The sequence below is a fragment of the Lagopus leucura genome, unplaced genomic scaffold (genome assembly GCF_019238085.1).
Source record: "Lagopus leucura isolate 7727_CA_CO unplaced genomic scaffold, USGS_WTPT01 Super-Scaffold_100008, whole genome shotgun sequence".
Classification (NCBI taxonomy): Eukaryota; Metazoa; Chordata; class Aves; order Galliformes; family Phasianidae; genus Lagopus; species Lagopus leucura.
In genome coordinates, this window is record NW_024962265.1 from 34976233 (window position 1) to 34990856 (window position 14624).

The window sequence follows — 14624 nt, forward strand, 5'->3', positions numbered from 1 at the left end:
CGTGACGTAGGAGGAAGAAGACGCCATTAGAGGCAGCGGGGCCGCTTGCTGCGGGAAGGTGTTTGTGGTTGTGTCTGTCTGTCGTCCCCGCGGCGCCTCCTCCCGCCTGTTCCTTGCGCTCCTCCTCCCTGCGGGCGGCGGCGCCCCGCGGCCGCAGAGCGGGGCGGTGGATGTGAGACGGCCCCGGCGGGCGGCGGGACGCGGATGGCGGCGGGGACCGGCGCGGCGGCCGGTGGTCGCAGCTTCTCCTTCAAGGTGGTGCTTCTCGGGGAGGGCTGCGTGGGGAAAACCTCCCTGGTGCTGCGCTACTGCGAGAACAAGTTCAACGACAAGCACATCACCACGCTGCAGGTGCGGGCCGGGCGGGAGGCAGCGCGGGGCTGGGGGGGAGGGGGGGAAGGCGGCGCGGCTGTCCCTCCCCTGAGGGGAGATGCTGGGGGCTGCTGTTGAGCTTCTTCTCTTCGGCCGTAGCGGAAGGCGGTGCTTCGGGGTCTCGCTTTCCGTCTGGTGGCTCTCGCCTAAGCGTGTTAGTGCATATGTTCCTTCGAGTCTTGGGATGCGGAAGCGCGGCTTTAAAGTAGCGTGGCTGTTGTTGTGATCGTCGGCGGTAGGCTGGTGACTGAGTGCTACGTGTGTGCTGCGTTTCTGGTAATGACAGCCTTCCTCTGCTTGGCAGACGCGGTGCCTGAGTTACCTCAGTGCCAGCAGACAAGCGGGTCTCATCATAAGTGAGATTAAGGCTTATGATTTAATAACTGACAAGATTCACGAGGCCCTCATGTAATCTCCCTGAATTTTAGCCCGAGTTATTGCCGAACTTGCAAACATCTGAACAGCAAAATCACACTGGTGAAAGCGTGATGGGTGCCCACTGGAAAGCAGTGCTTGTCGCTGCCTGCCAGTGCTGAGCAGTCTGCATCCCACACAGCAAAATGCACATGTGTTCTATGTGGCCTTGGAAAATGTGTTTTGAGTTTCATGTTGTGGATTGTACAATCGGCACGTGTCTGTTGAGCCCTCTCTGCATGCTTAGCCTCTTCATTTGCAGCTGTGTGGCATCTTTTCTACCCATCATGGGCATGTATGTGATTTTAGCACTGCAGTGTATGCTGTGCTCGCTATGTTTTCTTGTAAATAAAGAAACAAACCTTGCCACCAAGTGGGTTCTGAACCGCTTTTGAAGTCCTGTGAAATACAGGATAAATGGTGGTGCCTCGGGGTAGCTGTATGCTATTCATGCACATCTTGGGGGAGATTCTAGCAGGCTGGATATCTTGGAGTGTGTAATCCTGAAACTTCATAAAGAAAGGACGTGTTAGAGGCGCATTGGAAACAGTATGCTTAATATTTCATTGACAGGTACTGTTGCTCCGTATTTATTTTAGATAACTGAAAATATTTTGCAGTTCATTTGCCTGTGCTCATACATGGGCTGTTAGATGTAGCTATTAGTAGGTCTACTGAGTGTGATGCATGGCGAGCTAATGGTAGATCTGATTGCTACGGAGGCACACTACAGAAGCAATCAGCAGTTGGTAGATGTCAGAGCTGCAGTTGTAACTTCTGTTGCTGTACCACCAGAAGTGTAGTGTTGAGCAAACGTGTTCAGAAGTGTGCTGCAGTGATTGTGTATAGCTGAATTCTGATATCCTGTGTAAAAAGAATAGCCTGTCATGTGATATAGCTCTGGTTTTGTTGTCTCTTAAAATCTGCAGCGGAAAGCCTAAAATTAGAAACCAAAAGTGAGCTGGGTCACAGGCATCATAAAATGGAAATATAAATGGCCCCAAAACACTGACAGTAAAATGTCTGTCTAGATGCTACAGCCCAGAGCTTTTGCTTGAGGCTGCCTGTGGGGAATGGAAGTTCCTTGTAAAGGAAGGGGAGCACATGCTCACATGTGATATTGAAGTTCTGTCCCTCTGCTGTGATTAGGTTTCTAGTTGCTCTCTGTATATTTTAACTAGTTGCAGTGTATCTTAACTCACCCTGCTTACTTTTGTTCTGAACCTCCTTAGTTCTGTGTGTCTTATTGATAAATGCAGTGTCAGTTGTTGAATCTTACTGTATGTGCTGTGCGCTTGTGAATCATCATTCTTGTTTTTCTACATCTTGCAGTTGTAGAAGAATGGCAGTGGGAGGAGTTACCAAACCTAATGAAAACATTCATTTAAAAAAAAAAAAAAAAAGAGAGGCTAACAAAACAGTGACATTTTTGTAAGAATTTTTTAAGGGCTTAATTTGATAAAGTGACTTTGCTTTGTGGCATCAGTTCAAAGTATTGAAGCAAATAGGTTTCTGTTCCAACTAAGCCAAAATTAGATAAATATTGGATTCCTATTCGGCAAAGGAGCCACAGTGATGAGCCATATAGAAACAAATTACTGGTCAGTGGGAAGAGGGCCTCGCAATCCACTGTAATCTGATTTAGCAGGGAGTGCTGAGGTAGAGGTGCTGTTGTACTTCATGCCAACCTTTTTGCAGCAAAAACATGGTGAGACTACAACTTTCTGAAGTACTGTAGGTTGGGTTGCCCCCAGTTGGCTGGGGCTTCCTGCAGTGGGGCCTCAGTGATTTGAGAGAGCACAGGAAGACCTTCGGTTGGTCAGCGTGAGTCTTCTAGCACTGTGCAAGTCTGTACTTTCCAGTATCCTGTTGTGAAGGTGGGTGATGTACTAGCAGTGGGGAAAGTCACCTATTTGTAGGTAACAGAATGCTTTATTGAAAGGGAGGGAGCTCTCTCTCTCTCTCTCTCTCTCCTCCTGCTCTTTTTCCATCTGCTGGTTAGAAGGGAATAGTAAACTGGGACTTGCTTCTATCAAGATTAGGAGGCTGCAGGGCATGTTACTGGAGTTCTGTTAGCTTGGAGTCATTTACATCAGATACCAGTGATATGCAGATTGAAATTAAGGCAGCCTTTGATCTGCTGAAGGAAAATGTAGGAAAGGTAGCCTTGTTTTTTTTGCGGCTTTTCTTTCTTGACAATGATGACAAACCATAACCTTCTGTTAGAACTGGTTGGAATTGGTTCCCATTGATCAAAATATGGAGGTCAGTATTTTCTTAAAAGGATTCTAAGCTGTAAGATGAAACCAAGTGAAATATGCTGGTAATATTCTGGTAATAAAACCTTTATCTTTTTTTAAAATGTGGGTGGGTACTGTCTGTTAATTACTCAGGATAAATACAGCTTTGGTGTACTAAGCCACTGACACGATGGTGCTAGTGGTATGTACTGATCCTCAGTGCTTCGGACTCATGTAACCAGGAAAAGTTGTCTTGCATGTATAAGACAGCTTAGAAAAAGCAGTACAAGGAAGTCCAGGGCTGCAGGTAGTGTTTGTATGCTTGGTATAAAGCAGTTAAGGGGTAGATGATGTAAACCTGCTATATTCTAGAGACTTTCAAGTGTATCTTTTCCAGCTGAGTCTTCCTTGTGTTCTTGTCAGGTCCCTTTGTCAGCTCCCAGCATGGCATCACGCACATGTGGAACTGAGCTCTTAAAACAGAATTAAAAGAACAAAGTTTTTCTAGGAGCGCATAAAGAGACTGATATTTTAGTGCTCATAATTGCATTATTCTTTCCTTCTAAGCATATGAGCGTTCTTCACACTAGGCATAAGGCACTTGAGTCAAAACACCAAGGTTAGTTTACTTTAAAGAGCTGCCTGAGATTACTTATCTTGGAGTAAACTATAGTTCCATACACTTGTTTTTTGGAAGTCAGAGCTAAAATGAATTGCCATAATAATGAAAAGAATGTGGAAAGGAGTCGCTGATTATAAATTAAGTCATGACTGACACTTAACTCCCTATTACTCAGTCGGGTAAATTCTCAGGGGATGAGAACACATGTTGATCCTCTTCAATGTGCAGTCATATAATGCTGTCTGCATGGCATTGCTTCCAAAGGCTTCCGCACTCTTGGTAGCTGATGCTTTCCCTCACCTCAGAGCTCGGTTGGACAGGAGAACTCGCAGTCAGTAGTGAAGATTCTCTTTACTTATTGGACTCCCCAAATTTCTAAAAAGTTAAGTCCTGCTGCTCCTTTGATCTTTAGCTTTTTGATCTCTAATTTCAGAATGGATGGAGAGCAATAACCTTGCTCTTCCATGAGACCAATGGAAACTGGTGTGGGTATAACTATAGAATGTCAAATATTAGCTGTTTTGTCTTTGGAGTGTATGGCTCTGTAGCTTTTAAAATACACTTAACTGATGCTAATTATGCCAGACTTACCTATAGCTTTTAATTTAAGAATAGGACCTGCAAACAGTATTCTTCAAGTATATAAATATATTGGAGGAATGAGGCATTTAAAGTGTAATATAGTATTGACTGTTTCTCACAGCATTCGGCTCATTATTAGCTATGACTATCAGCCTTGTTAACAAGCAAGTTTATATATAAACTTCATTTTAATCAGGATATCTGATATAGACTATCATCACTTTGCTTAGGAATCTAGGATTTGATTGGACTGTAACCTAAAACAGTACAAATTCATCAAGTTTTGATGTGGAGTGCAAATACAGTAGTCAATCCTAAATGCCCTTGCTGCTGACTCATGTCACTTCTTGCAGGAAACACTAAAAGACTTGTCTGGGAGTATTGGCCTTCTAATGTTTGGATCTATAGAAAAGGAAATGCTCTATTTTCAGTGCTAAAAGATAATGTTTAATCCAAAACTATGGTGACCTGTGGGATGTGTTACTATAAAACAAAACAGGAAAAAGAAACCACAATGCCTTATCTGTGAGATGAAAACCTATTTTAATATCAAACCTATTTGATATGTCAGGCAACTAAACAGCACAGCTATCCTTACTGGGTCAATGTTCAAAGCCATGATGACTTAACCTCATGAATATTGTTGGTTTTTTTTTTTTGTGGTTTTTAATGCAAATCCTTTTTCAGTGAAGATTTTTTTTTTTCCAGAGGTCCATAAATGTGGTTCTAGAGTGTTTTTTTTTTTTTTTTTTGCCAGTCTTGCATCAACTGGGCAGAGTTGAGCTTTATTACAGTGATCAAAGCAAACAGTGCTCTGAACAGCTTTTCCTCTGAGATGTACAGTAGAATATCAAATGTTTTAGTGCAGTGGATCAATAAAATGTTGGCAGGTAAGCTCGATTCAGTATGGCTAGCTCATAACTTTTCTTAATATGATCCAGGTGTTGGTCTATTAAAATGTCTGAGCTTACAACTTTTAAACTGATGCTGTGGAACAAATTATGAGACTAGACACTGATTTTATGATCCTTAGGAACAGATGAGTGAAAGCTGCAAAAGAACTTCTGCACAACTTGCCCTGATGTTTAAGACTTGCAGCTCTGCTGTCAAGCTCTTTGTTACAAGTAGACCAGTGTTTTAAATACTTCAAACTTGCTCTCTGGAACTCTTCCTGAAGTTGATTTCCACCACCATTCTGTAGACTGAAGGGGTTTTAAACCCTAGGTGTGTTCAACACGATGGTCAAGATTAGTTCCTTTCTGCCTGCGCTTGGAAAGTCTCAGGGTGTTTTTCTTTCCTGTGTTCTGTCTTTCTGGATCTGCTCCACTTTTTTCCCAGACTTTGTGGGAACTTTGCAGGGAGGGTATGGCTTCTTTTAAAACGCAGAGGGAAATTACTGACTCATCTTCAGTCATACACGTGCCAGAGTTGATGCTAGATTAGTTTAACACAGGAAGGACTCGAGGAAGATACTTTTAACAGCAGTTTATGCTGGTGTAAATTAAGCAGCAAACTGGTTCATGCAGCTGACCTGGCCGATGATGTTTTCCCTTTCTACATACACATGATTTTTAGTCAGCTCAGTGCCTGATTAGAGCTCTTACACAGAGGGATTGTGCTGAGAAGCTACAGGCCAGCCTAAAATGATCTAAGATGAGTGTTTATTCACTCAGTACTTGATATCCAAACGTATGCTGAGGTGAAACTGAATGGGAACCGGGTAAACTTGGGAAACAAACTGAAGTTAATCTTGGCAATTGAATTGTCTGTTATTAACCTGTTGCTGTTGATCTTCAGGATGGAGCTACAGGTTCTTAATGCATTGACTGCTTTAAAGCCTGTTCTATCTATTGAACTAATATCAATTTTTAATACTTTTTGGCTGGTGAATTATCTAATGGGTAGCAGAAGGATAACATTTGAAAATTGCATCATGCAGGCTCTGAGAGCAGACATCTTCCTGAGTTACAGAAATCAGGCTAAACTTGCAGTATGCACTAGTCATGTCAAATGTTTTCAGAAGACAGTGTAGTAGAATATGTAGAGCAACATGTGTGCTGCTTCTGAAACTTTTCACCCTACCACTGGCTTTCTTTTTGTGTGTGTACTGCTTCTCCTCCTTCCTCTGGTTCTGTTATTACTTGAGAAACATTAACACGAGGCTTTCAGGAATGGTATCTGAATGAGTATTGAGGGAAGGAATAAAATGAAGAGAGCTGTGAGCTCATTTCAGCAGGGGAAAAAAATGCAGATGAAGGAACTTCTTGCAAAATACTAATGTTTTGAGAATTCTAGCTCTAAACTTGAATTATTTTTACTGTTTCACTAGTATTAAACTGTTGTGCTAATGCCTGCAGCCTTAAAATCCCAGTAGCTTTGCTTACTCTTGTGAAGTGTTTCAAGTTCATCTTAGGCTTATCCTTATTCAGAACTCAACCTTCTTATCTCTCCTAAATCATTCAAAGCAACAGCAAAAGATGTAGGAAACAACTTGCTTAAGGCAAATTTATTTAGAACAGACTTCTGGCAAACTGTATTGAAATGACTAACCAGCTTAGTATTGACCCAGCCTTCTGGCTCAGGGAGTATTTAGATTCAGAAATCTGTCTTCTGTTGATTCAGATATTTTCATTAGTAAATAAACCTGAAGTCAGACAGACATGTTTGTGTGAAAACTTAACTCTGTTTTTCTTTCCAGGCATCCTTTCTTACAAAGAAGCTGAATATTGGTGGGAAAAGAGTAAACCTTGCAATATGGGTATGTTTGCTTTCCTAACTGTCCTCCCCACTATGCTCTCCCTCCCTAGATAAGTTATTTTTCAGGAAAATAATCTGTTTGATTGAACTCAAATGTTAGGCACTTCATAATAAAGTAGGAGTTAGAAGTCATTGGGATCTCTCAAAGTTACAGTGTTACATACTAAAGTGGTTTTTTTTAAATGCAGGATACAGCTGGACAAGAAAGATTTCATGCACTGGGGCCGATCTACTACAGAGACTCTAATGGTGCTATTCTAGTGTATGATATAACAGACGAGGACTCTTTTCAGAAGGTACCAAACAGATTTTTACCTCTGTGCAAAGTCTGTCCTGATTGGAAGGGAATCTATGATATGAGTGCGCTCATGGGGAATCTTCTGTTTTAGGGATAGCACCTATGCTTAATTTGCCTGAATAATAGGATTAATACCTGATCATGTCATTTGCAGATAATATTACGTCTGTAGAATCAGGTCATGTAATTTAAGTGTGCACCTTTATTTATTTATTTTTTTTGAAGCCCACTCTTAATAAAGATCTAGTGGAGTTATTCAAAGAACACCAGAGAATTAATGTGTGACAGACTATGACTATGAAATAGAAGTACTTTTGTGATAATGTACTGTACTCTACTGCATAAATCAAATTGCTCAAATATATTAAGTGATGCTAAGCTTCAGATTATGAACACTCGAAATCACAATACACAGCAGCAAGAACGTTGCATTCTTGATGATAATAGATATTTGAACTTCCTAGTCTTCATTTAACCTGAAATTTGATCATTAACTACTTTAAAGTATTAGTTGATCAGGTTGAAACAGGTGAGTTTTTGTCCAATCTTGTGTCACGCTGTTGCTCCATAGGATGCCCCAGCTGAAAACTGATATGCTTTCCTGAGGAGTCTGCTCCTGATGAGTTTGTGGCAAGAACAGTAGGACTTCCCTCTAGAGGAGTAGGAAATGTTTTGTCAGTCTCTGTTGCTCTGAACTTAGACTTAAGCAGTTAAAGAAGGATGTGGGCCATTTCCACAATGCCTAAACTGGCAGGGTGTCATGAGAAATCAAACTTATATCTGTTCTTTATGCAGGTAAAAAACTGGGTTAAGGAATTAAGAAAAATGCTGGGCAATGAAATCTGTTTATGTATAGTAGGTAAGTACTCTCTAACATGTGATTCTAGTGACTGAATTGGAAATGTTTCTTTTGATATTATCTTCTAAACACTACTGTAACAGCTTGTGCATATGAAGGGATAAATCTTAAGTGAATTTGGCAATTAAAAACTCATTTGGAGCTAGAAGTTTCAAGGGATTGCAATAGGAGGAAATGAGAGTTAATTTGGGAAAAGCTTAGTGATGCACTATGGCTGAAGCGCATGGTTAAGACAAGTTGCAAAATTCGTAGTTGAATGAAGAAAGATATATCAAATGTGTCAGATCCTTCTGGCAAGTACCTTGACTCCTTGTTTTTTCCTTTATGACCTATTTGCAGTGGCATAGACTCAGTATTTGTCTGCTTTCAAAATTAAGTGCTTAGGTGTGGGGATAAGACTAAAACTTGGATATTTCAATGAATTTTTACAAATGCATGTAAATACTAAAATTTAATCATTAGATCTGATTTAAACACTTTCAGGAGGATAGGTATGTGGATATTCTATGAAAACAATGTTCTGCAGCACAGATTTTTGCCTACTAAAAGCCATTGCTTTTCTTTTTTAACTAATCAAGGTACTCAGCTATCTTAATCAGGCTGCAGAAGCTCATGGTTTCTAAATGTTTGACTGAAAGGGGTCTTCTAAATGATGTTGTTGTGGTCTGAATAGACTTGAGTAAGAATCTGTTTTTATTGAAGCAACTTGTAGGAGGGGAAAAAAAGATGAGGTACAGTGATTGTAACTTTTGTTAACTTAGGAATATGAAGATGTGAAATATTAACTTGTTCTCAACAGGTAACAAAATAGACTTGGAAAAAGAGAGACATGTTTCAGTGCAAGAAGCAGAAACGTAAGTCACACTAATTATTAATAGAAGCAGTCATTGCAGAATTATGTTGGAGTAATAAATTTGTGATGCTTCTAACAACTGGCAAGCATAACTAGCTGTGGCTGGCTGGCTTCTACAGAGTGTTCTGTTACTATCTTAATTTTGGAGTGTTCTTAATGATCAAAGTGTAACTTTAGTTTTACATCGTTTCTGACAGAAGTCAACATCTCTATCTCATGTCATGTCTAGAAATGAACTTAAGCTAATATTTTTTTTAATGGCTGAATTTTAACCACAGTTCCCTTTGTTAAATCAGCATGCGTGAATTAAGAGTTAAGAATAGAAAGCTCTCCTCTTTCCACTTCATGTAAAGTGGCTTAGAAAGACTGAGTTCTTCAACGCAACTTACTCTTCTGCATCTGCATTCTTACAGGTATGCTGAATCTGTTGGAGCAAAACATTATCATACATCAGCTAAGCAGAATAAAGGAATTGAAGAGCTGTTTCTTGACCTTTGTAAAAGTAGGTACTATCTAATTTGTTCATGAGGAGCTTAGACACAGAGTTTTCAAATCCTATTAAAAAAGAAAAACAACCCTTGGTTTAAATAATTGAGAAGAACTGTTCTTCTGAGTGTACTTCAGTCCTCTTCTGTATTGGATCAGCTATGTGAACTTGATGTGTGGATGGAAACTCATGCTGTACTTCAAGAACATCTTTCTTGCTCTGTTGGAGTCCTGAGCATTCTGTTCACTCAAAATGCTTTAAGTAACTTCAGATCAAGCTTAGTGTGATTGCTCTCACTGCTGTCTACTTCATACTCTGTTTCAACATATCTCAAATATATTGTCAGATGATGTCAATTACAGTTCATAAACTTGAAACTGTACAGATGAAGCAGATGATAAAGAATACTGAATCCAGGATAAAACACCACACAAGGAAGCTATCCTGTTTGTAGCATTCTTATAGCAGGACTTCACCTCCATGGTTGTGTGTGTGGTTCTAGTTGACCAAATGTTTCTAATATGATTGGGTAAATCTAGCTTTTGAAGGTCAACAACTCCAGAACATCAGAGCATTTAAGTCAACAGGAATTTCTGTATTATTCTGTATAGTTCTGTTTTATGCTCTAGCAAAAAGACTTAAGATTTTCTCTCGACTACACCTTGAGATTCCAGAGTGTTTCCTTGTGCATAGTTGAGCGAATCGGTCTTGCTGAACTTTGTGCACGTAACTCAGATAGATTAAGATCTTAAGGTCTTATGTCATAATAGAATGGAATGCTAATACATTTCATCTAATAAACTATATTTGCAGGAATGATAGAAACTGCTCAAGTGGATGAAAGAGCAAGAGGCAATGGATCCAGTCAGTCAGGAACAGCGAGGCGAGGTGTACAGATCATTGATGATGAACCACAAGTACAGAGCAGCGGAGGGTGCTGTTCTTCTGGATAGTGACAAAACTGTGCATCACTGCCCTCTCAATATGAAGACTGCCATATTCCAAGTCACATGTTCTTTACCAATGGAGTAATAGAGTTAACAGTATTTAAAAATAATCACATTTAACACTGCAGAGACCTTAAGTGCTAAACTAGTGGCGCCTGTGACCAGAGAATTGGCATTTTCTACAGTGGTTAACAAAGCAATTACCAATGGCCTTTTTACATATTTTTCTTTAATGAGGAATAATATGCATGTAGAAAAGACCTACTTAAAGGCTTCATTTATATTCTTTTAAATCAGATCATTATTTAATAACTTATATATGTTGTTGTTGGAATGGTATACATTTTTGCAGCTCTTTGTATTTTGTGCTAGATTGAATTGTATCACTTCTAAAATGCACATTGATTTTTTTTTTTTTTTTAAATTAGCAGATATATGAAGTAATATTTTTGCAGGGCCTCCACAAACCTGTAACTGTCAACTACTTTGATATATTCTGTTCATCCTGTATGCCAAGCTGGTAAAATACATTGTAAATTACCTATTAAATATTTTATCTGCTTTTACAAGTGCAGGTGCAGAAATATGTACATCAGTCTTGTCAGTGATTGTGAAGTGAATAAGTCAGTGAAAAGATGCAAGCTTTTCATGTGTACCGTTGAACTGTTGATTCTATTTCCCCTTCCTGAAAATTGAAAACAGCTTTTTTTTTTTTTTTTGTTGTGAACTCATAGCTACGGTATTTTTTTTTTTTTTAAGCTTTTTTTTTCCTGGCAAGCAGCAGTATTTAGAGTACCCCATTAGTAGGAAGGGAATGCTTCCTTAGCCTGCTGTTAAACGTTGAGGCATTTGACTTCCAGCTGAAACAGTTGGAGTGTGCATTTATTTTGCCTCTCAGAATATCACTAGAAAACTGGAGCAAATTTAGCCCTTGTCTATCTGGTAGCCACCTAAACCAGTTGCATGGGGAAACTCTTAATCTGCATTAATACATTTATGCACCAAGACAGCATTATTTAAAAAAAAAAAAAAAATTGAGCATAAGTTTTTCTTGTGTTTCAAGGTTTGTGTGGGAAAAATGAATTGGCATTAATTAGAACTGCTTCTGACTTGGAGTCATTATGTAGAAGGTAAGAAACTTGCCAGACACAATTGTAAATTTGGGAATACTAGACAAAACTGAACTTACTCTTGACTTGCTCTTTTACTTGTAATGCTTTTTGAAGCCCACTTAAAGTTCTGGGAGGAGGGATTTCAGAAATAGTGTATAAATTACTATCACAGAAAGATCACAAATGGCGGTAGTTAAAACTTCAAAGTGTTTTGTGCTCTGGATTTTTTACTTAAGTTGTCTTGCTTGGAAAAACAGTAAAGGTGATGTCTATGACAAAATAGAGTATTTCTTGGCCTTCCTTTTTCTGAAGGGTAGTATTAGTATTGCATATAAATGCACTGAATGGTGTGTGTTACAGTGCACAACAGGAGTAGTACTTACTAATCAGTCTGACATGTAAGAAATGCCTTCATCTGGTATCTATTTTCTCTGAAATAATAGATGGCTTTGCTACAGACTGGTCCTGATGCTTTTATTTCCTTTCTGCTTAAACTGGTTTATAAACTCTCTCTGAAGTTAACATTGGTGTGCTCTGCCCATCATGCATGCAACTATGTTAAAAAAAAAAAAAAGGGTGTTTTCCTCGCTGGTGAAGACAATACTACATGACTGCACAGAGCCTTGCTCTGATTCTAAAATTCATGACTGTGTCAATATAGCAACACTTAAGTAAACACTCCAATATTACATCCAACTTAAGTGAGGCTTGCCAAAAATTAAAAACAGGTCAGTTTTTGGAGGCAATTTTTAAAATACATTCACTAGACAAGTCAGTCATGTAGGTGATACAATATTAGGAGAAGTGAAGTTGAGCCCCTGTGTTCATGATAAGAATCAGTATTAGGCTTGGTAAGTTCTCCAGAGCTATCTGCTTCCTTAGCTGTTCCAGAGCGTGTCTTCCCATCAGAGCAGAGCATTCTCTGCTTTGTGGATAGCTGCAGCAACATGAACTTGGGTAAACACTGCATGAATTTGACCACAGTGAAGCAGTCTGCAGACATGTTACTGAGCTGCATGCAAAAAAAAAAAAAAAAAAAAAAAGTATTCTGTAGTAGGGATGTTGTGTGACTTCTGTTAAATACAAAACTAACAAAGTCATGTTGATGTGAAGTCTTAATTCACTTGCAAAACTAAAGCAATTAACTACTGAAAACTTGGGAGAGGGTAAGAAAGCTGGGTTTTTGTACTTAAAAATAAACAAAACATTTGGCTGCTATTAACAAAATATTAACTTTAAAAGGAATTCTTAGAAGTTAGTGCTCGTAAGGCCAATGAAATTACAATGTGACAAAGCCTGACTGGGAGCTTTGCTGTTTAAGCTGCAGCTTGGCTGGACTTGAGTTGGAGATCAAGTCTGTGTAGCAAGATATCATGTCTGATAATGTGAGCATGAACCTGAGTATAGTTCTTAAAAATCCTACTTCTGACACATGTATTACAACACATTTAACAACCTAATGTCTCAGGCAAATTTTATAAAATGTTACAAAGACTGTAGTACAGATTGTTATGGCAGTTGTTTATAGACACTCCTATACTAAGATTGATACTTCCTTGAAGGGAAGGAAAGGATGGCCTTCAGTCAGGCACTTTTCTTAGCAGTAACAGTTTAATTGTATGAATAGTAAAACAACAGTCACCTGAAAGCCTGTTTCCTTAATATTACCTATTGACCTAGGGTGTTATCTGGAATACTTGTTTCTTAAACTTTGAAAACACTTGATTGGACTGTGCATCTAAAAGGCTGGGATGGTAGAATTTGAGAGTAAATGTTCAAGTTGAGCATGAATTTATGGAAGCTAGCTTCCTAGATGAGTGAACAAATGATTGATTGAGACTGATTTATGTGAGACTTGAGCTGTTCGTTCTTGCCAGGCAAAGTACAACTGTTATGGAAAAAAATCACTTTTACAGACAATATCTGGGCTTTGCTTGGTTTAAATATGTGAGAAAGCACAAATAGCACTTGATTTTTCTGTACTTGAGCCGAGTGTTACTTGAGTAATGTAGTACTAATACTTGTGTATTGAGTTTTTAAAAATCTTGCCTTTGAAGTTTCTCTAGATTGACTAGTTTGTATGTCTGTGTATATACATATATGAGAAGGGTTCAAGAGAGCAAGTTGACAAAGTACATCTAGTAATGAATAGGTAATACCAGACTACTAGCGTGTAAGTCTGGTTGCAAAGAGTGTTTGCAACCTTGAACGCACCTACTCAGTGTAAATTTTGATAAGGATAGCATGTGGGACTACTTTCATTGTAGTATGTGAGTACAAACGCTTTACTAAAGCAGCTTTAAGTAGCTGCTCACAGTGTTGCTGTTACTATGAATACTTGAGATACTTATGAAATTTTATTACTTGCTGAAATATCTAAGAAACCTAAGTCCAAAAACATAAATGCAGTCGTATGTATCTCTGTCAAGAGTTGTTTTTGGATGCAATGTTATTGGATTACAGTTAAGAACTACAAGCTATAGGTCAGAAGTTGTGACCAGGTAGGCAAGGAAACTCTATTCAATTATTTCTGATGTTGAGAACTTGGAACTGAATGTAACTAGCTCTGAAGACTTGGGAGTGGTTACTGGCTTTCAGTGGACCTGCATAGAATTTCAAGGTCTAATGATGAATTGCATTGAGTAGTCTCTCGAGACAGGTAAGTAACTGAGTATTACCTTGACCTAACACACGGTTCTCTGATAATATTTACATGTTATGGACAGGCATATTTTTGATGTGGTAGTAAGCAGAAATCTCTGAGCCTTTCTATCCTGATACTTTTATTTGTTCTAAGTACTTAATTTAAGCTCTTGAAACCTACAAAATTCCATTTCTGCACTAGATTCAAAGCAAAATGAAAGAAAGAGAAGTCTTGCAAAGTGTTAAGTAGTCAAGGGAGGTGGCTGGAGCCTCAGAAAATGTTGGTATCAGTTTACAGAAGGTAAGAGGAGTGGAAGGCCTGCTTGAAAATAAATGAAAATCTCCAGAAGCTGAAAGCAGATAAGTGGGATGAATGGTGAAGTAGGGGAACAAGGAAAGTGGAGCAGGCAGCCTCCATTTTCTTTTCTTTCTTTTTTT

At 39.0% G+C, this 14624-nt stretch overlaps 1 protein-coding gene across 1 annotated transcript; it reads left to right on the forward strand.

The window, feature by feature from the left end:
- Positions 1-195: 195 nt before the first annotated feature.
- Positions 196-12002, forward strand: RAB21 (RAB21, member RAS oncogene family). The gene is made up of 7 exons (XM_042872549.1): positions 196-351; positions 6929-6988; positions 7176-7283; positions 8081-8144; positions 8944-8998; positions 9411-9499; positions 10298-12002. Exons 1-7 carry the CDS (start codon positions 205-207, stop codon positions 10435-10437), a joined length of 663 nt encoding a protein of 220 aa, XP_042728483.1. The 5' UTR covers positions 196-204; the 3' UTR covers positions 10438-12002.
- Positions 12003-14624: the final 2622 nt, after the last annotated feature.